At 63.4% G+C, this 22,855-nt stretch overlaps 1 protein-coding gene across 1 annotated transcript in view; it reads left to right on the top strand.

Annotated features, from left to right (window-relative positions):
- LOC117646260 overlaps positions 1 to 22,855 on the top strand; it is a 104,666-nt gene that overhangs the window by 22,162 nt on the left and 59,649 nt on the right. Inside the window, exons 2-3 of the mRNA XM_034387096.1 lie at positions 280 to 625; positions 4,290 to 4,347. Coding sequence (XP_034242987.1) covers positions 280 to 625; positions 4,290 to 4,347 — 404 coding nt within the window. The remainder of the gene's footprint in view (positions 1 to 279; positions 626 to 4,289; positions 4,348 to 22,855) is intronic.

Below are 22,855 nucleotides of genomic sequence, written 5' to 3'. Positions count from 1 at the left end.
CCGACTACGGCGGATATACAATGTTGCCTGAGTGCGGGGCTGCGGGGCTGCGGGGCCCAGCCGGGCCGGGGGAAGCGGAGCTAGCGAAGCTGCCGAGGCTGCTCGGCGCCAAAGGGTCGGGTCACTAAAACTTTGTCATTGTGTGTCGGCCGTGTTTGCGGAACGAGGCATTCTTCGCGGCGGGGCTGCCTCGCCCTGCAGGGCCTGCAGGGTGTCGCCGAGGACACAATACATCGGGATCGCCGCTAGTGTTGCTGCTGTTAGTGTTGCTGCTGTTAGTGTTGCTGCTGTTAGTGTTGCTGCTGTTAGTGTTGCTGCTGTTAGTGTTGCTGCTGTTAGTGTTGCTGCTGTTAGTGTTGCTGCTGTTAGTGTTGCTGCTGTTAGTGTTGCTGCTGTTAGTGTTGCTGCTGTTAGTGTTGCTGCTGTTAGTGTTGCTGCTGTTAGTGTTGCTGTTGTTAGTGTTGCTGCTGTTAGTGTTGCTGCTGTTAGTGTTGCTGCTGCTAGTGTTGCTGCTGCTAGTGTTGCTGCTGCTAGTGTTGTTGCTGCTAGTGTTGTTGCTGCTAGTGTTGCTGCTAGTGTTGATGCTGCTGGTGTTGCTGCTAGTGGTGCTACCCCGGCCGTGGAAGTTGTGCTGCCGCCGCAGGGCCGTGGCCGCGGGGCAGCGAGCCAGCGTGGAGGCCGAGGACCCCGACGAGGCGCTAATGCAGTCATGAGAGGAGGCAGCTGACGGCCTCGGTGGCCTCGGAGGGGGAAGAGGACGCGGCGGCAGGGCAGGTTGATCTGCCGGATGAGCCGGGATCATTTCTCTCAAGCTCCTTTTTTTCGAAATTCTTGGTGCTGACTTTTCTGCACGTTCTCTCTCTCTCTCTCTCTCTCTCTCTCTCTCTCTCTCTCTCTCTCTCTCTCTCTCTCTCTCTCTCTCTCTCTCTCTCTCTCTCTCTCTGCCTGTCTTCGGGTGTTTGCACGACGGCCTGCCAGCAATGGGCTTGCCAATGAAATACGCCCCGCCGCCTTGCCGTCGGCGTTACCTCGGACCTGGGAGGCAGGCGGCCCTGGCGGCCCTGGCGGCTCTGACCGTGGCAGCCGAGGTCCAGATAAACGCGGGAATAAAGATGAGACACGAGATAGGGAGAGAGAGAGAGTCGGGCTGATGAAAAGAAAGGCACAAGGCGCTGACATCTAGATACAGCGCGCCGAATGGCAAATAGCGAAGGCGGAGCGGCGTAGCGGCCGCCTTCATCCCGGGACGCTTTTAATCAGGGACACGGCAAACAGTGGACCGACCAATGGGCGCGGCGCCCGGCTCGGACCTTGCTTCTTCTCGTCCCTCGGGCTGAGGCCTCGCTCGCGAGACTCTCGCCGGCTTCTGCCTGACTGCCCGACTGAACCGTCGCTCATTCGAAGGGAGGGTCGAGTGTGTCCAAGGTGTGCAGTTGGATTACGCAATCGAGGCTGCCATGGTCAGACTGACGTGGCACACACACACACACTTACACACACACAGAGCCGCAACCGAAAATACTTTTTCATACCCCTCATTCCACAACAAGAGGCCTCTTCCCATTCCGACAGGCAGTCCGTCGTCGGTTTACGTCGTTTTTTTCCTACTTTCTTTTCCCTTTTTTTCATTTTGACTGAATTATTTCAAGGGGCCTGCCTGGCTCCGCAGCAGCCCTTGCGGAATTACCTCCCACGCCCCGACTTTAATTGGTACGCCGAGGCGGGGAGGGGTGGGGCGGGGCGGCCCCCCGCGCGAGAGTATTGCCTAACCCGCCTTAATTGTAGCCTGACGCGAGGCTAGAACATCCTTAATCGTCGCCAAGGCGTGCCGAGGCGTGGCGCAGCGGCGCAGATCGCGCGCCGTGCTCTGCAATTTGTTTAACGGCGCTGCGACACGGCGAAGCGGAGCGCTCGGCTCGCGTCCCGCAGTGTGCCTCCGTCTCTCTCGCGCTCACGTGGCGTCCCTTATAGGTGCAAGAGAGACACGCGGCGACGGCAGCGACTCTCGGAATCAGTGTGCCGGAGCGGAGCCACTGGAGGCACGGGGCTGCGTCCGCTGCGTCCGCTGTGACGGGGACGCGGCCGGGCCGCGTGTTTTCGAAGCCGTCCGGGTCGCCGTCACGACTGCAATGAGGTTGGCAAGGAGGACGACGGGTCGGGGAAGGGGGGGGGAGCGCGCGCTTATTACTTTGAAAGATTCCCGTAAACTGCGCGCGCGGGGGTGGGGGAGGGGGTGGGGGGTAATTACCCGACTCGGCCAGGAGCCTCGCTAGCGTGGCATTGAGGAGGGTCCACCTGGCGACCCGCGCCGCCCCGCAATGCCCGTTATCTTATCTCAGGCTCGTTACACTTAACCTGACCCGGCTCAGGTTATGTTTTCAGCGAGGCGCTGGCTGTGCGCTGCTGCGCGCTGCTGTGCACCGCTCTGGCTGTTTTGAGGGGCGGCTGGTGGCTCGGGCGAGTGTTGCCAGCACTCCTGGCCCGAGCGCAGCGCTCCTAGTTTTCAGCCGGAGAGTAAACCGTTGCATTCGCTTTTTATTCTGCGACTCGTTTCGTTCTTTTCTCTCTGTCGCTCTTCCCGCCCCGTCTACTGGCGCGTTTTAATCTCCAAGTAAATGAGTGGTCATGGAAGAGACACAGCGCGCCTCGCCGTGGGCACGGCGGCCCCTCTCGGTGGCAGGAGAGGCATTCGCCCGCATTCGCCCCGCCGAAATGAAAAGTGCGTCGTTTAGCAGCGAGTGCACGCCGCCTACTTTTAAAGCGCAAAGCGCCCCTCGGCTCGCTGGGGCTGCGGGGCCGCTGGGGTGCAGCGCCTTTTTTCGCCGCCCCGCCCGCCAAACTGCGGCCCAAGGTGTGGCGCGGCCACCGCACAGTGGGTCAGAAGACCGGGGGAGGCGGCCAAAACTCCCGACGCGTTTTGAGCTCCAGAGTCGCTAAATGTGACTCGAACGGAACGTGTGACCCCACCAAGGATTGCTCTCCGAACTAGGAATCCATTGGTGGGGTCACACGTTCGGTTCGAGTCCCATTTAGGGACTCTGGAGCTTAAAACGCGTCTAGAGTTTTGTCCGCCTCCACCGGTCCTCTGGCCCACTGTGCACCGGGGCGGGGCGGGGCCGGGCCTCGCGGATAGCATGTAAACGGAGGGGGCCGAAGGGGTGCAGGACGTGCTAACGGGGAGAGTCTTGGAGGGCCGCGGGGGGCGCGGCGCCAAGGTGCCCCTCGCTCCCCGGAAGGCGTCGGTGGCCCCCTCGCGGCGGGGCGGCCGGTCCGACCTCGATATCGGGGGCGTAATATTGTGCGTGTACCTCAGGTATAACGGTTATGTGCGCTGCGTGTAACTGAAGGCAAAACGCCTCGTTCTACCTCTCGCCGCCTCGAGGCAGTCCGGCAGCCAGGCGGCCAGCCAGGCGGGCACCAGGCGGGCAGGCCAAGGAGCGCGAGGAAAAGAGACGGCGATCGCTGTGCGGGGGCCTCGAGGATTATAATCATTGAGAAACGGCGGCAGTGCCTTGTAGCTCACGGCGCCCACCCCTTCCTTGCTGCCCGCGGGCTGCCTGGCTGCCTGCCTGGCTGGCTGGCTGGCTGCCTGGCTGGCGGCCGGGCCTTCGCCTCTCGGGGGCACAATTACGCCTTAAGATTGCCAGATGGCGCGCGGAGCGGAGAGAGATTTCCTCCGGCGGCGCGATACGTCACGCGTCATGCGACCGAGGAATGTGTGCGTGCGGCGCGGCGACCCGGACGGAGGCGGCGCACAGTGGGCCAGACGACCGGTGGGTGCGGTCAAAATTCTAGACGCGTTTCGAGCTGCAGAGTCGCTGAATGGGATTCGAACCGAACGTATGACGCCACCTCCGAGAGAGGAATCCATTGGTGGGGTCACACGTTCCGTTCGAGGCCTGTTTAGCGACTCTGGAGCCCAAAGTGCGTCTGGAGTTTTGTCCACCTCCCCCACTGTGTGGCGCTCGCGGCGCACGGACCGCTCGTGTTTTTGCCGGCCTTCCAGGGGGTCGCTCGCTCGGGGCTGGGCTTTGCTGCCGTGGTTTTTGCCGGAGGTGTGCCTCCCCGCCGGGAATGGCCTACTTATTCCGATCGCCCTCTTTACGTGTCTGTGTGTGTGTGTGTCTGCCACCTGTCTGTGCGTTGACGGCGTGTCCTTCTGCTTGCAGCCCGATGCAGGCCGTGCCGCCGCCGCCCCTCGCCAGTCCGTGATGGGGCGCCACGGCCCCCGCGGCGGCCTGATGCCACCGCTGCCACCGCTGCCACCGCTGCCGCCGCTGCTGCTGCCCGTCGTCGCGGTGCTCGTGGCGGTGCTGGCGGGGCCGGCGCTGTCCGCGCGGCAAGAAGGTGAGTCCAGCGAGGTCGACGCCGAGGGGGCGGGGTGATTGGTCAAGGCTTTTAAAGAGCCCCCTGGCCCGGGCTGCCGCGGCCTCGGCCCGGGCGGTTCAAAGAGCAGCCGGAACAAAAGAAGGGATACAGCGGATGAGCGCCGAGGCCCCGGCGAGGCCCTGCAGGGGCACAAGGTGATTGGTGCGGATCGGCCGAGGCCGGTGGGTTTTTCCGGCGGGCTACAAAGGCGCGGCCGGGCCGCTGGGCCCCCGATATTGGGTTATATTGCGAATTTTGTTTATTTTCCATCAGCTCGGCATTAGGACGAAACAATCGAGCTTTCGCGGCAGTCGGCGGGGCGGGGCGGCCTCGCCTTCCCGGCCTGGAGGACGGCGGCAAGCCCTGGAGGCTCCAGGCCGCGGGCCCGTGAGGCGTATTGCAGTGGATCGGCGGGGATCTGCAGCGTCAAAGGCGCCAAAGCCGCGGCGGCCCCGGCGGCCCCGGCACCGCAATCAACCGCACTCGCCATTTTTTGGCTGCGACCTGGAGGGCTCCGGAACCGAAAGCGAAACACTCCCGTCAGGCTGGGGAACCTGGAAAGAAAATGAAAGAGAAATACGGGGCCCGTTTGATTCCTGCCTGGGCCTCGTAGAATTCGACCTCGTAGTTGGTCCTGTTTTATTTTCTTGAATAAGGATGTGGAAACTTGAAAATGTCGGGCTTGAAGGTTGTAAAAATAGTCGCCGTCCTGGAGAACGCTGGCGAAAACTATGGGAGTCCTTTTTTGATACGAGAATGAGGTTGTTCCGCGGGTGCCGCTAGCTTGTAGCTCGGACAGCTCCCTTAGATTACGGCGCCGTGAAATACGTGGAAATATCGTGTGTGGCGCGCGGCGTTGCGTTTCCAGAAGAAAAAGGGAGCGAGGGAGCTTTTTAATCTGAAGGCAAATTTGTATTTGTCGCTCGTCAGATAGGCGTTGCCGGTTTTACTTGTAGCATTTCGCCTCGGGGTGAGGAGTGGCGCAGAGCTGAGTTACCGCGGTGGAAGGCTGCAGCCACACACACAGAAGGGACAGACAGACAGACAGGCAGACAGACAGACAGACAGACGCCGCACACGTGGCGTCCATATAGTTCACATGCGAAGAGGATAGCAGATCTATGCGGCGGGGCAGTAGGTTCTGCGAACGCGGCGGCGTCGACATTCGCCCTCCTTTTCTTTTTTCTGTCTCCCTCTCCTTTCTTTTTTCTGCTTCCCGCCCAGAGCTTGTGCCGCTGCATACTGCATTCATATGCCTCTCCCTTTCTTCTCCGGCAGCCAGCCAGGCTGGCAGGCAGGCAGGCATAAAAAAAAGAAGTCTACCGGAAAGGGGACCGGATAGAGAATCGTCTGCGCGAGCCCAACCACTCGGAAGGCAGGAGACGGGGCGGCGCGGCCCGGGAGGTCCTCGAGGCGATTGGGAGGCGTAGTCCGCGGCCGCCTCCTGCAGCTTGTTTGATGCTCTCTCTCTCTCTCTCTCTCTCTCTCTCTCTCTCTCTCTCTCTCTCTCTCTCTCTCTCTCTCTCTCTCTCTCTCTCTCTCTCTCTCTCTCTCTCTCTCCCTCTCTCCCTCTCCCTCTCTCTCTCGAAGTTGGCGGCGAGCGCGTCGCGGTGCGACACGTATCGGATAGTAGGTCGGCCGTTTTCGGCCGCGGGCCATTAGTGAGATTTAAGTCGGCGCGCTCTGTCTCTCTCGCTCCCTCGCCGGTACCGCGGCCCGCCCACGGGTACGAGAGAGACAGAGCCACTGCCCGGTGCTAATGAGGCTGCTAATCACGACTCGGCAGGTTGTCGCGTCTGGGCGCGCCGAGCCTAGCCAAGCCGGGCTATGCAAATGCCGAGATGGGTATCTTTCAGTTCTGGAGCGCGGCCCGCCCGACTGTCTGTGTGTCTGTGTGTCTGTCTGTCTGTCTGTCTGTCCGTCCGTCTGTCTGTCCGTCTGTGCAACGGCGGAGGGGTCTTGGGAGGGGTAGGGAATGTAACGGCGCCGCCCGGAAAGGCCTGGGGGCTGTTTGGAGTGGGTAGGGAGGGTCCTGGAATGGTCCTGGGGACGCAGGACGCACCACTCGCCCCTCTCGGGTAACTCGTGCCGGTACCCGGGAATCGATCTACGCAGCAAGGCGTAGGGTAGGGCCCCACGGCCCCACGCCGACGACCGCACGGAGGACTTCCCCGCCACGGACCATTCTGATGGCCCCCTGGAGCTCGGTTCGGGTGGACAAGTTTTCAGCTCTTCGGTCCACTGGAAGGACTCGACATAGTCAGACCGTCATACCCCGTTCACAGTTCGGTAGCACCACGAGGTGGATTCGATTCCTTCATAGGAGTTTGGCCAGACTTGCACGCAGCGCCGCGCGCCTGCGAGATAGGCCAGCTCGGCGGCCGGCGAGCAGCCCTGCGCTCGCGTTGCCTACCCGCACGGCGCTCCATTGCCATTACCACTACGGGCTAGACCCCATGGCTTCCACGCCTGGCTTCCAAAAATCCAAAAGCCTATCGCAGAGCGCAGGCCCTCGCGCGTGGAAGTTCTCAAGACCTTAGTCTTTGACGCCCTGCCTCGGACATGCGACTTGCAATTGGGGCCCGCTAAAATGGCCACAATGTGAAAATTGTGTCTTGGGCTGAACTGGGCCGCCGCTGCGTCCGAACGCCAGGCCAGGCACGCCGTGCTGATGAGCGCGGCGGAGGCCGTGCTGGCCAGGCCGTGGAACGCCTGCATTATTCAGTGCCTCGGCGCCTTGGCGGGGCGGGGCGGGTGACACGAAATCCCGGTGCATGTCGCGCGCTGTCCGGCCCGGCCCCTCGGCCTTTGGGGCCCGGCCTGGCCCTGGCCGTGGGGCTGGCCGAGGCCGGTCGCTGTGGGCGGCGGGCCCTTTGACTGCAGCCGAACGGATCGCTGCCGTGGAGGCGGCCCTGCGGCCCTGCGGCCTTGGTCAAGCTTAGCTCTTCTCTCATCGCGGCGAAGGGCTCGGCCTCGGCCCTTCGGCCTTCGGCGGGGAGCCTCTTTGGCCGTAATGCCTTTGATGAAGCGTCTGGCTAGTTACGGGCCGCCCCGGGCGCCGCCGCGGGCGCGCTCCGATAGCCACCCGGCCTCGCCCGGCCTCGCCGGGATCAGCTGACCGCAGAGCGGACGGGCGCGAGCGGGGCGCATCGAGCCTGTACATCGCCGGCCTGAAGGCGGCCATGGTGCCCACGGGCCGACAGGCCGACAGGCTGGCCTTGGACCGTGGGCGTCGGTAAGCTCGCCCCAAGCTTTCACTAATATTCACGCCCCCCCCCCCCCCCCCGACTCCCTCTCTCCCTCCCTCCCTCCCCATCCCTCCCTCTCCGAAGCGCCGCAGAGCCGCACGCAGGTAAACATGATCCCAGTTTGCTTTTTTAATTCTTTCCTTTTTTTGCGAGCATTTTCTCGCGCTTATCTCCCCCGTCGCTGCTTCTTTTTTCACCTTTCCCTTGGTTTTTTTTCGGCCGGCGTTCCTCGCGCCGCCGGCCGCACTCGCGTGAGGTCACTTTAGTCAGGTTAGCCCCATTTAGTTTGTTTTTCTTTATCCGATGTATTTCGCACAACACGCGCGCGCCGGCGGGGTCGGTGAGTCCACTAAGCCGGTCGCGTGACCGGTTTTCGCTTTCCCCCCTTTTCTGTACTTTGTTTTTGTTTTTCTTCGCCGCGCCGCGCTGCGCCGCCACGCCGGCGGTGTCCACGGGGATGAAGATGCGCGCTGGTCGAGGAGGAGGCCGTGATCCACTATGACGGCCGGGGTCGGTCGGCCCGACGGCCTCGGCGCCGAGGTCGGGGGTCGGGGTGCTGGCTGGTGGCGCATGCGCGGACAAAGGGCATTCCAAATTCCCCGAGAAATTGCCTCAGCACTTTGAGCGGCACGGCAAGGCACGGCACGGCAAGTGAAGGCGAATAAATGAATTCCTGCGGGCGGCGGGGCGGGCCTCGTTGGAGATTGAGATTGAAAGGAGAGGCGCATTGGGGGCGCAGCGGCAGCTCGAAGCGCTGCGGTGCAGCGAGTCGTCCTCGAAGGCAGCAGTACGGCGCAGCACAGCGCTGCAGCGGCCTCGTGTACACAGCGTGCCAACCGAAAGAACAGCTCTCGGAGAGCTCTCCGCTGCAGAGCGGCGCGGGGCACTGTGGGGCTGCGGCGCCATCTAGCGGACAAGGCTGCAAGCACCATCCAATCGGGCCGGTACTTGTGTACTTGTGTGCCGCCGTATTGGAGGGGCTGCGTTTGTTCTCCTTGCTTATTTCGTGCAGCCAGCAGCGCAGCGGCGCGCCCGTCGGGTTGCGGGCCGGAGTGCCTCGCGGAGGGAGGGCGATGTAAAAAGGGTTGGGCAGGCAGCTGGTGGCCCCGCCCCGCCCCGCCGCAACCCGTCTCGATACCAAGTGGCTGGATCCTTGCCCAGGGCCCAGGGCGGCTGGTGGTGCGGCGGGTAGCCGTTTTTGCGACGTCTCCTCGTTGAAGTTTGCAAGTTGGACAGCGGCGACGTCGCCGGGGACAGGGTCGTCGCCACACCGCGAGAGGACGCCGCGGAAATCCTTGACGCCCTGCCCGGCGGGCCGTGGCAGGCTGGCGGAGAAAGACCCGACAGGACGACGTTGCCGACGACGCGTTTTCAATTATTTCGCCCTGCGTGACTATTGCATGCCAGCTCTCTGGCCTCATCGACGTGGAGCAGTGTAGGTGACGTCATAAACCGGGCAGACCACGCGGCGGCGCGGCGGCCAAACAACCCTGCGGCCCGGCGGCTCCTCGCCGGCGGCAGCCCGTTAGGGGCCGTCCGCGTATTACGTAGACATTCACTCCGTCCTTGTTGATCGTGGACTGCCAGCGAGTGCGCATAGAGACAGAAAGCGTTTCGTGAATGAACCCTCAGCGTGGTGCACGCCGTCCAGGCGATGGTGCCGCCTGCCGCGCTGCCGCTGCCCTGGATGGACAGGCCGGCCTGGTGGACGGGCGGATCGAACATAACGTCGTTTGCCAAGTTGCAGCCCCTCGGCCCGTCGGTGCCGAGCGCCTCATCCGGCATCCGGCCACAAGACTGATTCCGAGAGTCGTTTTCGTCGCTCTGTCTCTCTCGCACTCATGGGGCGTGCCGTATCGGTGCGAGAGAGACAGAGCGACGAAAACGACTCCCGGAATCAGTCTGCAGCCGAGGGCCGGGCGGCCAGGCCGAGGGCCCCGAGGCGTCGCTACAAATGTTGCAGTCTTGTTCTCTGCCGGCCGAAGCTCGTCTACGTGGGCCCGGACTGCCGACAGTAAAAGGAAGGCCTGCTTCGCCAGTTTAATAGTGCGCCCGACGCCCTGCCCGACGCCCTGCTCGAGGCCGACGCGGACGCCTGGCCGCGGGTCGTAAGGCGGGTATTAGAATGGCTTCCGGCGCGGATTGCGGTTATTATTTCCAGGTGAAGAGCCGGACGAGTGGGGCGAGGCCTCCAGCACAGAGTCGTTTTCGTCGCTCTGTCTCTGTCGCACGCAGGGGGCGTCGCGTACAGGCGCGAGAGAGACAGAGCGACGAAAACGACTCTCGGAATGAGTCTGCTGGATCCGATTTGCCGCCAACCGCGCGCTGGCTTCCCCTCCCCCTCCCCCTCCCCCAGACCTCCTTCGCGGCCCGTGCGTCGGTCGGTCGGTGGTGTTCCCAGTAGTTTGAAGACTTGTTCGACGCCCCCTTGCCTTCCCTTCCCTCCTCCCCACTGCCCTTCCTAATTAGATGGGCTGCTGAGCGAACTTCGCCTGCATCGACGCTTTTCTTTTCCGATCCGCCGAAGGCAACCCGAAGGCAACCCGAAGGCAACCCGAAGGCAACCCGAAGGCAACCCGAAGGCAACCCGAAGGCAACCCGAAGGCAACCCGAAGGCAACCCGAAGGCAACCCGAAGGCAACCCGAAGGCAACCCGAAGGCAACCCGAAAGGCAACCCGAAGGCAACCCGAAGGCAACCCGAAGGCAACCCGAAGGCAACCCGAAGGCAACCCGAAGGCAACCCGAAGGCAACCCGAAGGCAACCCGAAGGCAACCCGAAGGCAACCCGAAGGCAACCCGAAGGCAGCCCGAAGGCAACCCGAAGGCAACCCGAAAGGCAACCCGAAGGCAACCCGAAGGCAACCCGAAGGCAACCCGAAAGGCGCCGCGCCCTGGATAGCGCGTCAGAAGAGATCCGCGGAGGGGAGCGGACGGAAGGTCGCCCGCGGGCGAGGCGCGACTGAGAGGTCCGCGTGGTGTGTCCGTGTTTGTGTGCGTGTGCGTGTAACCGTCACTCACTTAAGCGTGTCCCTCCTCATCGCCATGGCGATGATGCCACCGCCGCGGGGCCCGTCCCGAGGTCCCGCGTCTCCAGACGACGACGACGTCTTTAGATCCCTGATTATTATTTTGCGCGAGCAAATTTGTTTTGGCCCTCCCTTATTAATTACTTAACGTAGTTTGTTTGCGTTTCCGCCGACTGCACCGACTGATGATTCGATCACAGTTAGTTTAACTTGATCGCGCGATGAGCAATTTACTTAAAAATAAGGCGATTTGGGCGGTGCCGCGGCGGTGCCGGGCGTGCGGGGCGTTTTCCCACGGGCCTGAGCGACACATCGAAACAATGTATAAATAGGCTATCCCATTAGCAGGCAGCACGCGACAGGGAGCACAATCAGATTTCCATTGATGGGATTTCGGACCAGGGAGTGGGGGGGGGAGAGAGAGAGAGAGAGAGAGAGAGAGAGAGAGAGAGAGAGAGAGAGAGAGAGAGACAGAGAGAGAGAGAGGCGGTGGCAGCGCGTCTCTCTTCATTAGGACGACACGGCCTCCGCGACGTCCAGTCAGAACTTGGCCGACGACGTTTCACCTCTCCCTCCCCCGGGAGCTTTCCCCATTTTCCGACCCGTTTGAGCCCCGCCTGCATTAAAGATCGCGGGGCACGCCGCGGGCGCGCCGCGGGCACGGGGCCATTGTCTTGGAAGTAAGGGACTCTGCTCTCCGCGCCTCGCCCCGCCTCGCCCCGCCCGGGTTCAAAACTCACCAACTTGGCTGCGGTCCGAGACTGCGCTCGCGCGAAAGTCCATTCCCGAACGTCGTTTTTACGGCCCTGTGTGTGTGGTGTGAGCGCTAGTGTGCGTGAGCGAGTGAGAGCCATTCATCGTTGCTGGTAATTCTGATGGGGAGATGGTTTATTTCCATCCAAAAGGGCCAACGGGTTGAGAATTTTGGCCGCCTCCACCGGTCTGCAAGTCCACTGTGCGGCCCGCTGGCCCCACCGGGGTCCTCGCTGACGGCGCGCAGTGGCCGGGGCCGTGGCCCCCGCCGTTTGACAGCGGACAGGGACAGGGCCTTGTTGCGGTCGGCGCGGTGACAGCTGCAGGAAGGGGATGGCCTGGCCTCGGGCTGGCCTACAGTGGAAGTCGCGGTGAGCCCCGTCGGGATGCCGGCTTCGCGGAAGTCCCCCAAAACGAGCCGCAAGCTTATGGCGCGCGCCAAAATTTCAAATTGCGATAAAATTTTATCGCCTTGAAAGAGAACAGCGGCGGAGGCGTTCCGTTTGGGGAGTGAGAGAGAAAGAGCATGCCGTTGCCGTTGTTTGGTCGCGCGGACCCCCTGGGAGATGAGGGAGGTGGAGGGGGCATTTTGGCAACAGAGCTTCCAGATAGTTTGTAGTTTGGGGTCCCCAAGCAGATGCTCTTGACAGCCTACTGTCTGTCTCCAAAGGGCGACACAAGTTTCCTATCGGACAACACCAAAACTATATAATCTTTAGATTAAAAATAATCTTGCTGTGTGACGCAATCTCAAACTGCGAGTCGTAAGCGTGCTTCGAGCAGAGTCTTGAGCAGAGTACGTATCTCATTTCTAGAGCATTCGCTGCAAGATGTAGGTACGGACACTGGATCAGGGCCGACCCGGGCCTGCCAGCTCGCCGGGCTGCCTCGCGTCCCGGCCGCGTGAGATTGCGGTCGTAGGGCTAATATTCCGCGTATACTCCCCGCTGGCGCGCCGCCGCACGCGCGGCCCGCGTCTATTTGTCTCTCTCACACACAGGCGCTGGCGGCGCGCTGCACGCCGCCGCTGTGCCTATTTGTCTCACTCGCACGGCCGGCGCGCCACCCCGGGGCCTAACCCAACCCGACCAACCCGACCCGTGAGTGATGGCTCGCCGTATAAAACACGCGGCGAGACAATTCCGGGTGCTGAGCATCCCGCCGGCTGGGACGGGGCGGGCTTGGGCTGCCTTGCGCCCCGTCGGGGGCGGCCCGGTGGCCCCGGCGGGGCTGGCCCGGTGGCCTGGTGGGCCCCGGATGAACCGGGGGCGGCCGAGGGGGCGGCACGCCGAAGCCTAATCCTCGTGCTTTGTCGGGCCGCCCCCGGCCGCCCCCGGCCGCCCCCGGCCGCCCCAGGCCGCCCCCGCAACCCCTTGGCGGCGTCCTTAACCCTGGCCGGCTTACGCGCTCCGCCTATATGAGGGCCGAGGCCGAGACAGAGTGCGGTGGCGAGGCCCGGCGAGGCCTGGCGAGGCCGGGCGGGGATATTGGCACGATGAAGACGGCGCTCGGTTTGCTCGGCTTGCTCGGCCTGCTGCGAGTCGCGGGCATCCATCAGCCTCTACTTCGCCTGCTCCGCGCTCCGCCTCTGCATTGCAAATGCAGCAAATGGCGGCCAAAGTTGTGCAGCAGCCGTGAGGCGTGATGGCCCGGCCGCTCTTGTAAAGCTGCTGCTGTGCCACTCCGCCACTTTGTCATTTTTTTCCGCTTCTTTTTTTTCCCGCTTTTCCTTTTTCGGGTGTTGCCTATTTTCATGGAACAAAGGGGGCGGAAGGGGAGAACGGGAGCGTGTGTGTGAAGGACCTCATCAGGCGGCGTGCCAGGCACTGCCAGGCACTGCCTGCTGCGAGTCATGTCCTCGGCATTGTGAGGCCGTGAGTGGCGCCGTGCTCCAAGGCGGTGCCGCGCCGCCCCAAGTTTGTCCGGGGTCGTACGGGGAGTTAGGCCGGGTGCTCAGCAGAGGCCGCTGCATCCTTCTCGGATTACGCCACACTCGCGGGGATGAAGTTGCAGTGCGGCGGGGACTGGCGGAGTGTCACGGGGTCAGTCAGTCTCTGAAGCTCGCCGGGGGGCTGCGGCGGGGATTCGAACCCGGGACCGGGACTTGTTCGCGCTCTGCAGGCGGGTCGGGTCCGGTCCTTGGCGCCTTGCACCGCTCCGCCGTCCTCGACGGGTCCCCGAAGTCCTTAGGGCGGCCGGTGGCCGAGGTCCGAGGTCCGTGTACACAGAAATGGACTCCATCCGTTTCCTCCCCCGTCGGCGCCGCGTCCCCCGGGGCCCATAGGGCTCATAAGGTCGCCGCGTCGCCCACTTTGGCGGCGGCCTCGTCGGCGGCCTCGGCGGCCTCGGGGGAGGCTGTGGACGAGGCCGCCTCGTTGCCTATTGCCTACCTCGCAGGGCGCGACGCCACCGCCCCCGAATTTCGTTCTCCCTTTGTCTGCTGTATTGGGCGGCCCGGGTATTGCGGGGCGGCGTGCGTTTGCGTATGCATGAGTGGAGCCAGGGGCGGGACTGGAAGGGGGGGAGCGAAAGAAGCGCATCCCAGGTGCCTGTGCGCCTGTGCCTCTCGCGGTGTGGCGGCGGGGCGCCTGTTTGCCGGAATCGCCGCCAGGCGGCACGGCGGCGCTGCTGTCGGATTGCGCGGGCTTCGCACAGTGGGCCAGAAGACCGGTGGGGGCGGCCGAAATTGTAGGCGCGTTTTGAGCTCCTGAGTCGCTAAATGGGACCGGAACCGAACGTGTGATTCCACTAATCGATTTGCTCTCCCTACGAGGAATCCATCGGTGGGGTCACACGTTCGGCTCGAGTCCTGTTTGGCGACTCTGGAGCTCAAAGCGCGTCTAGAGTTTTGACCGCCTGTGCCGGTCTTCTGGCCCACTGCTGGCTGCGGCGGCCCGATGGCCGATCCAATAGCATCCGAATCCGCGGGGCGCGCCACCGCGAGGCACAGGCTGGCGCGGCCCGGGGGACCTGCCTGGGCCGGCCTCGCCGCGCTTAACAATAATTGCGTCTGGAACACGGAAACTTGGTAAGCCCAGCGGCGTCGTGAGTTTAAGTGTCTGCCGCCAAGCCCCCAAGTTCACACCTCCGCCGGCAGGGGGCGCCAGGGGGCGGCCGCCAAGCCCGGATCCGTTTCCGGAGTAATCCTGGACTGCTGGTGCCGCTGCCGCCAGGCTGCCGCCGGCCGGGAGCAACAGCGCCAAGTTTTAAACCGCAGACACTCAGGTTGCAGCGGGTCCACAATTTACATAACACAGCGCTTCGCCGCCCCGCTCTGCGAGCGTGCGGAGCACGGCGCAGTACTGCTGGCGGTGCCCGTGCGGTGCCGGACCGCGCCGCTCCCATTGCTCATCGCCCTGGCCCCAATTCCGGTGGAGCGCGGTGCTGCGCCACCGAGCCGGCGGAGGAGGGCTTGTTTGACGTCGTAACTCAGGCGGGAGTGCTGAGCAGTGCTGAGCAGTGCTGAGCAGTGCTGAGGTCTGCTGCTCAGGATCACCCCACTGTTCGGGGCAGAGGGGTGGGGGAGGGGGGTTAAAAAGGGCCGACGCGGCCACACCTGGCCAATCAATAAGTGAAAGGTGCATCGCGGAGACACACTGCAAGGGCTGCACCTGCAGGCCGGTCGTCACACCAAGGTTTAGGGCCTCGGAGTGGTGACACCGTCCTCGCCGAGGCAAGGCAAGGACGGGAGAGGGGGGGGGGGGGGCAGCGCGCGAGACTATCTGCTGGTTCTAAAACCAAGTTTATGGAGGGCACAGCCAGGCACAGCGTCCCGCACGTCCGACCTGGGAACGCTCTGCCCTCGTTGCACCCCAGCGTGCGTGAGTGAGAGAGTGAGTGAGTGCGAGGGAGAGGGATTGACTGTGCGTCCGTGACCGGGCGGTCCACTCGCTGCAGCAGGTTGCCCCGCTCTAATTAACTGCAGAGTGTTCGCGGCGTCGCGGTTTGCGCGCCGCAGCAGGAATGTTGACGAGGTTCGCCCACGGAAGCCTTCGGTGTGAAAACAAAAAAAAACGTTTAAAATGTTGGCTAATCTTTGTCGTTTTTTTCTCTTTTTTTTCTCTGCAGGTAAGTGGGCGTCGGACCGCACTTTGCACGCAGACTCACCTGGCGCTGGCGACGCGCCGCCGCGTGAGTAACCGCTGTACTCAGGTATTTTAATTACACCTGAAAATATGGCACTACTTGGCGGCGCTAGGGAAGGGACTGCGAGGGCGGCATTGCACTAGTCCGACGCGCAGTGGGCCAGACGACTGGCGCCGGCGGCCGAAAACTCTAGGCGCGTTTTGAGCTCAAGAGTCGCTAAACAGGACTCGAACCGAACGTGTGACCCCACCAATGGACTCCTCGTTCGTAGAGCAATCCATTGGTGGGGTCACACGTTCGGTTCGAGTCCCACTAAGCGACTCTTGAGCTCAAAACGCGTCTACCATTTTGGCCCACTGTGCGACGTGGCAAGCCAGTGTACCTGGCCGACGCGGAAGTCGTGCCTGCTTTTCCGCCCTCCGGTTTTGAAGTGAATCGCCGGGCGTCCATGTCCAGGGCCGGAAATTCCAGGTGGGAAAAAGATTTGGGGAGCAAGGTGGAGGACGTGGAGGGGTTTTTGATGGGCCTGGAGGCTCGGCCGGCTACCCTCGCTGGCTGTGATGGAGGGAGCGTCCCCCCCCCCCCCCACCTCTCTTTTTCCCGGCCTGGCCTCGGGCAACCTCCCTCCCGAGCCTTGATGAAGGGGTACTCTCTGGCCGGGTATTAAACGTTACGGCCAGCTAAATCATGTGAGAAAGAAGGTACACTGGCGCCATTTTAAACAGTGGAGGGGGAAGGCGCTGGCCGTGCCTGGCCGCGCCTGGCCGCGCGGGGCCCGGACCGCCCGGACCCACAAAGGCACTGCTGTCGCCTCACGCCCTGTTTGCGGCTCAGCAATTTTTCATACTGAAATAAAACCCCGGCCAGAATGCTGCGCGTTTTCTCTCAGGAATTTTCATATTTAAAAAGTAAAAAGACGGTTTTTCGCTGCGCTGACCTGCTGAAAAAAGGTTTATCATTTTGGCGAATGCGTCACAGACAGAAGAAAGTCCATGTTGGTAAAATGGTGCACTCTCTTGCAAGTACGTGCAGTTTAGTCATCAAAAATGTAGAAACAAAAAGAAAGTGACGTAAAAAGGCCACGTGTTTTCGTCGTTTTTTTTTTTTTGCTGTGCGCGAACACCTGATGAGATGGCGCGAGGCAGCAGGTGCACGGCGCGGCCTCGCCGTCGACACTGTCACCGCAGCCCGGAAACAACATCAACAACAACAACGCGGCTAGTCGTTAATCATGTTTCGGAGCAAATCAATGTCGAGCGCCATTAGTCTTGCCGGGGTCATCGCGAGAGGCCGCGGCCGGGCGGAATGGATAAAGTCAAACTGAGAGGGCAAGGCGTCCTGCAGGATGCGGCAGGCTTCCCTCTGTCTTTTCCGGAACGCGAAAAGCGTGGCGGGCTAATCTTTTTCTCGCAACTTGTTTTTGTTATTGCTTTTTGGCGTTTGTTTTTGAGCCGTGGCGCTGCTTGCGCTTCGCGGAGTGATGAGGGGCGAGCGCCCGGGCTTTTTCGGCAGCGGCGCACTGAGAGACTGAGCGCTCAAAGCGCCGGCCTCCGTTTGAAGCGCTCTGCGGGCTCCGCTTGCCCCGCTAGCCGGCTGACTATCGAACATCGCTGCTATCGAGCCATCGAACACGGCGGCTCAACGCGGCCCGGCCGTGTCTCGGCTCGTTTTCGCGCGCTTTTTGACGTTCGGGCGTCCGGGCCACTCGGGCCTCGCATCCATCTCGAAGGGCCGCTGCCCGGCCTCTGTCTCTCTCGCACTCGCGGGGTGAGCCTTGTAGGAGTGCGAGAGACCGCTGTTCGAGAATGCCTCTCTCGCACTCATTTGGCGTGGTGCGAGAGAGACAGAGCGCCCGGTGCGTTATTCATGCGCGCGGCTGCCGACGCCCAAATTGTGGCGTTTTCGCGTCGGCGTCGCTGGAGGAGGCCTTGGCACCCCGGTGAGGGTGTTCCTCTTGACGGCTGGGGGGGGGGGGGGGGGGGCGGCTGGAGGCGCGGGTAAATTCACCCTGACATATTGTTGGCTTTGGAGTGGAAAGGTCGCTGCGATGCGCGGCGGGTGGAGAGAGGGAGGGGGAGGGGGGCGGCGAGATGGTAACTGACAGAGACGAGTATATTGCATATCGCGCGTTGCCTCGCTGCCTGAGCCGCCCGCATAGCGGCATGGCGCTCTTGAAAAATGCAGACTCGCGGGATGGATGGAGTTTTGGGGCCTCTCAGCTTCTCTTTCACGGTTCGGCGCGCCACGCACACACACAAAACACACACACACACACACACATGGTGGGCAGGTGGGCAGGTGAGGTTGCGCCCCGCTGCGTAACAACCTCGTCGAGGAAGGGCAGGCCACTGCTACGCCACTGCTCCTGCTCATCCCCCCCCCCCCCCCCACGCCTCCGCCGGCCTCTCCGTGTATAGTCCTGCCGGGTTTGCCCTCCTAGTAAATAGTAGTAGTGGCAGTGCGGGCGAGTTGGTGCGGATAGATGGGCGGCACGCGCTCCGTGCGTGCGTGTGTGTGTGTGCGTGTGTTAGCTTGCCGGGGATGTTTCAGCACTACTACAAAAGGGGAATGGGAAAAGGGGCTGCGAACCACACTGCGAGCGCGGCGCACACGGAGCATATTTGTGCAGTGTGTTTGTGTGTGTGTGTGCGTGTGTGCTTTTCATCCCGTCGGCAGTCACGCCGCTAATTGCGCGGATTTGCGATTTAAGACGCTCGTGTGCCCTCCGCACTGCAAATAATGCGGAGGTCGGAAGTAAAAAATTTAAAATATTAAAAAGAGAAGGTTGTTTGTCTTGACTGCCGGTGCACAGTGGGCCAGAAAACCGGCTAAACGGGACTCGAACCGAACGCGTGACCCCACCAATGGATTGCTCTTCAAACGAGGAATCCATCGGTGGGGTCACCACGTTCGGTTCGAGTCCTGTTCAGTGACTCCGGAGCTCAAAACGCGTCTCGAGTTTTTTGGCCGCGCCCACTGTGGGGCGGCCGGTCTCGAAATCTGGACCTCTAGGACGGCAGTTCCCCGCTCGTAACCCACTCTGCTGCCACGGCACTGGAGGCAGGCAGTCGGCCCCGATTCACAAAGGTTCCGTAAAAATGGGATGGCGGGGAATCTTATTTGGCCCTGCACGTATATCTGTCCGCCCCCTTTTGCGCAGCGTCAGCGCGAGCACTGGCAGGTTGCTCTTTGCCCGCATTACTGTTTGATGATCATCATCTTTTTATGTTTTCCGCCCTCTGGCTGCTGTGCCCCCGCGTCCCGGACCGAGGAGGGATCGCAAGCGACGACAAAACTAGTAGTCGCCTGGACGGCGCGGCCGCGCGGTGCGTCGGGGCGTCAAGGAGGGCGTAATTGGCGATGGTTTAGAAGGTGGGGGGGGGGCAGACGGAGCCTGGCGCCACTGGGCTCTGTGGGCCCTCTGGGGGGCGCTGGGGCAAAAATCACCAATTCAGCGGGTTCAGCGTTTCTCTCACATCGCGGAGGCCACTGGCGGCCCACTGGCCCCGCTGGCCCCACTGGCCCCGCTGGGCGCGCCTAGTGCGTGCCCTGCCCGAGGCTGGCCCGAGCCAAAACCGACCACTGCCGCCCTGGAGGCGCTGGAGGCCGTAGCAGCGAAGCACATTCCAAGTGTTCCTCGGACTTACGTCGCGCCAAAATGACCATCACCGCACGCCCCGCGAGAGAGAGGGAGAGAGAGAGACTGTCGTCCATCTTTCTTTTTCTTTTCAACCGAGTGGGTCAAATCCTTGCAAACTGTGTGAGTGTGTGTGTGTGTGTGTGGCTAGGCTCTCTTTACGAGCCCTGATGGGGCCCCGCGATACGAGCGGTCGGGGCGTGACCCTCTCCAGTGGCGCTGCGCCGCGCGGAGCTGGCCGCCGCGAGGCTAGGCGAGGCGGGGCGGGGCGGGGCCAGGCGGGGCTCACCGTTACTCAGGGGTAACAGCCGGTCAGCCACGCCTCGGCCGCCACACCATCGCAACGCCCCCTGCCGGCCTGGCGGCGTACTCGGCGTACCCGCGGCCTCGCGTGAGTCCAGGGCGCCGTGCATGCCGGCCGTGCCGCGCCTCCCCGTGTTGCAATTAGGCAGCCGTCCCGGCAGCAAGAGGAAGAGAAAGAGCAAATTGTTGCCAAAATTCCCGTCACGTAAAATGGATGGCGGACTGGTTCTGGTGTGCCGATGGCCCCAGAGGTGCGGAGCGAGCGAGCGACGGCGAGGCGGGCGCCCCCGTCACTGTATCCGTCCCAATGGCAGCCTCCCCCTCCCCTCCCCCTCGCCCCTCGCCCTCCGCTGCGATTAGCCGCCGAGTTGGCGGGACGAACAATGAAACTCCATTTCAGCATTTCTACTCCTCGCTCGTCGACGCGATTTCCCCTCTTCTCTCTCTCTCTCTCTCTCTCTCTCTCTCTCTCTCTCTCTCTCTCTCTCTCTCTCTCTCTCTCTCTCTCTCTCTCTCTCTCTCTCTCTCTCTCTCTCTCTCTCTGCGCCTCGCCGCTCCGCCGCTCCGCCGCTCCCCCGCGCCGCCAAGGAGGGCGGAATGCTGAGTGTGAGGAGCGCGGGGCCGCGCGGCCGCGCCGAGCCGCCAGTACACTAATTGCCGCGCGCAAACACTACACTGCCGCGGCGCGGGGCTTGCGGGGCACGTGGGGCACTGCCCGTGTTGAGTGGCAAATGGTGATATTCTGGAATGCAATCTCGCTAAATAGGCGCGTCGGAGTGGCGGGTGGCTGCCGGCCGGCCTCTATCTCCCTCCCTCTCGCGGTGCGCGGCGGTGTGCGAGGGAGACAGAGCCACGCGGCGAGGGCGGCCTCGTTCCCACCTCGCCGCGTCTTTTCGCGCATACTAATGCGTGGCGGGGTGTTTTATCATCAAGCCACCTTGATCGGCTTACTTGGACGCGGAGGGGTTTGTCGCGGCGGTGCGTCCGTGGGGGTCCCGTGATTAGATTGACTAATGCCTGCAGTGGAGGCCACCTGCCCCTGCCCGGCCCGGCCAGGCCTCGCGAGGAAAGCAGTGACGCTGCAGTTTGCGTGTAATCGGCTTGGCCCCGCCCCGCCCCGCCCCGCCCGGCTTGCCGCTGCTGATTGTGAGCGCGTTATGAATGAAATACGCGACTCGGTATCTGGACGTAGCGTAGCGGCGTAGCGAGCAAGGGGATCAATTCCAGTGGGGGGCCGGGGCAGCGCACCTGCCGCCAGCGCGGTCCGTCCCGCCTGCCTGCCTGCCTGCCTGCCTGGCCGTCTTCCCCGCGATTGCCGCCATGAGCGGTCGCAGCGTGCAGCGATTTGCGTACTCTGCACCCGGCCCGGCCGCCACGCGGGGCCGCCGAGGCCGGCCAGGCCCCCACGAAAGCCGTGAAGGTCCCCGGGGACGCCGCGGACGCCGCGGACTAGACAAGGCTGCCAATGGGGCTGATTTACCGGCCCCGGGGGGTAGGCAACCCGCTGTGTTTGCCGCCGAATTTGGCGCAACCCTTTGCCCTGTCCGCACCCTCCCCCTCCCCTCCCCGCATACTTTGGCCCAGGCGGCACGCTGCTCGCGTAGCCTGCCCCGCCTGCCCCCTCCCCGCTGGCCGCCAGCCTTATTGGTTTCCGGCGCACCAACAAGGAATATCAGGAGCAGCCAGCGTTTTGTTTTGTGGTCGTGATATATTAGGTCTGCAGACGTATGCAGCAGCAGTAGCGACCCGGGCCGGGCCAGTCCGTGCGAGGCGGGGCCGAGGCGGGGCCGAGGCGGGGCCGCCTGCGGGCGACAGGGCGCCCGGGCCTCGGGCCGGGCAGCCTGCTTTCCCACAGCGGTTGCTTTCGCCGCTCTGTCTCTCTCGCACCCCCACGGAGCGAACGGGACGCCCCCGGGAGTGCGAGAGAGACAAAGCACAGCTCGAAGTCGGCCTGCAGGTTGGGCTCGGGGCGCTGCTCCCCGCGATGTTCCCCAGCCGGTGGACGACGACGACGGCGAGGCACTGCTCCTTGTTCTCCAGCGCGGCGTCGTGGCGTCGTCGGCGGTAATGCCGGGTGATGGCGGCTTTACAACGGGCGGGGCGGTCGGGGCGGGGCGATCTTGAAGGCGCCGCGGCTCGTCTGGCCGCGTCGCGCCGCGTCCAGGATGCTGATCCTTGTCGGCTACGTGCTGGCCGTGAGTTACGACCGCCGCCGCCGCCGTCCTCGCGAGCTACTCTCGCGGCGCGCGGCTGGGGGTCGGTGCGCCAGTTTAAGTTTTTGAACCGTCGACCCGGCAGTTTGGAGGCGTGCGGGGCGGGCCCGCTGACCGCTCGGCCGCGGTGGTGCTTCCCGCCAACGCCGTGCCGCCGCGCCGCCGCCACCGGCGAACACACAATAAAACTTGAGGCATAAATTCCGGTGCGCTCTCTCGGCGGCCTGCAGGTTTACGCGTCCGCAAGGAGCGTATGGAGATGCATGGAGGCGTGCGGCACGGCCGTGCGCGGGGGCGCGGCGCCATGAAAATTCAGAACGCGGCCGGGGCGCGGCGAGGCGCGGCACGGCGCGGTGGAGGCGGTGCAGCGCGCGCTCCGGGCTGAGGCGTCGGGGAGGGCGAGCCGCGTGCCGCGTCGGACGAACGGTGCGGCGAAATCTCGTAAAAAGCCGCCGCCGCGCGTTCCGCGTTCCGTTGCTTTCTTGTTTGTCGCGGCGCCTCCCGGCGGCTGCAGCAAGTCTCGCCGGCGTCGACGGCCACGTCCCGGTGTGCTCCCCGTCGTCGCGCGGGCCGCGGCCTGTCAACCGGGCGAGTGCCCCGCACGCCGCGCAGGGAGGGAGGGAGGGGGAAAGAAGGGCGATTGGCCGACAAAAATTGGCCGGCAATGCGCCTCAATTTCAGCCGGCTGTCGCTTTTACGGTGGGGCGGTGCGGCTCAGGTATCGTCCAATCAAGATGCGTGTGTGGGGGGAGGGGCCGGGGAAGAGAGGGAGAGAGAGAGGGAGGGAGAGAAGCGTCATCTGTCATTCTTTTCATTTGAAAGCTGTAAAATGTTGCGAGCCCCTTCCTTTTGTTTTACTACGGTCTTTGTGTGCGCCGTGCTGCCGTGCTCGCGCGCGCCGTCGTGGAGTGAGTGGGCCGGCGGGACGACGAACTCGGTGCCGCGCGGATGGACCGGGGTGGACGGACCGGGCGGGGCACGGGGCGCTCCAGCCTCCTCCTCTCTCTCTCTGTTTACGGTGCAGCGGGGCGCCGGTTCGAAAACAACCGCGGCGGGCCGGCCGCACCACGGGCACCGCGAGCCACCCACCCTCGCCGCAAAGTTTGCACAAAGCGCACGCGCCGCCTAGCCTCGCGCCGCCTCACCTAGGCTCGCCTAGCCGCGCCTAGCCTCGCCGCGGGAAGCGGTGGCGGTAACGACCGGCGTCGTCGAGGCGGCGA

This window comes from Thrips palmi, unplaced genomic scaffold (assembly GCF_012932325.1).
Source record: "Thrips palmi isolate BJ-2018 unplaced genomic scaffold, TpBJ-2018v1 HiC_scaffold_19, whole genome shotgun sequence".
Lineage (NCBI taxonomy): Eukaryota > Metazoa > Arthropoda > Insecta > Thysanoptera > Thripidae > Thrips > Thrips palmi.
This window is presented reverse-complemented; position numbering and strand designations above follow the sequence as displayed.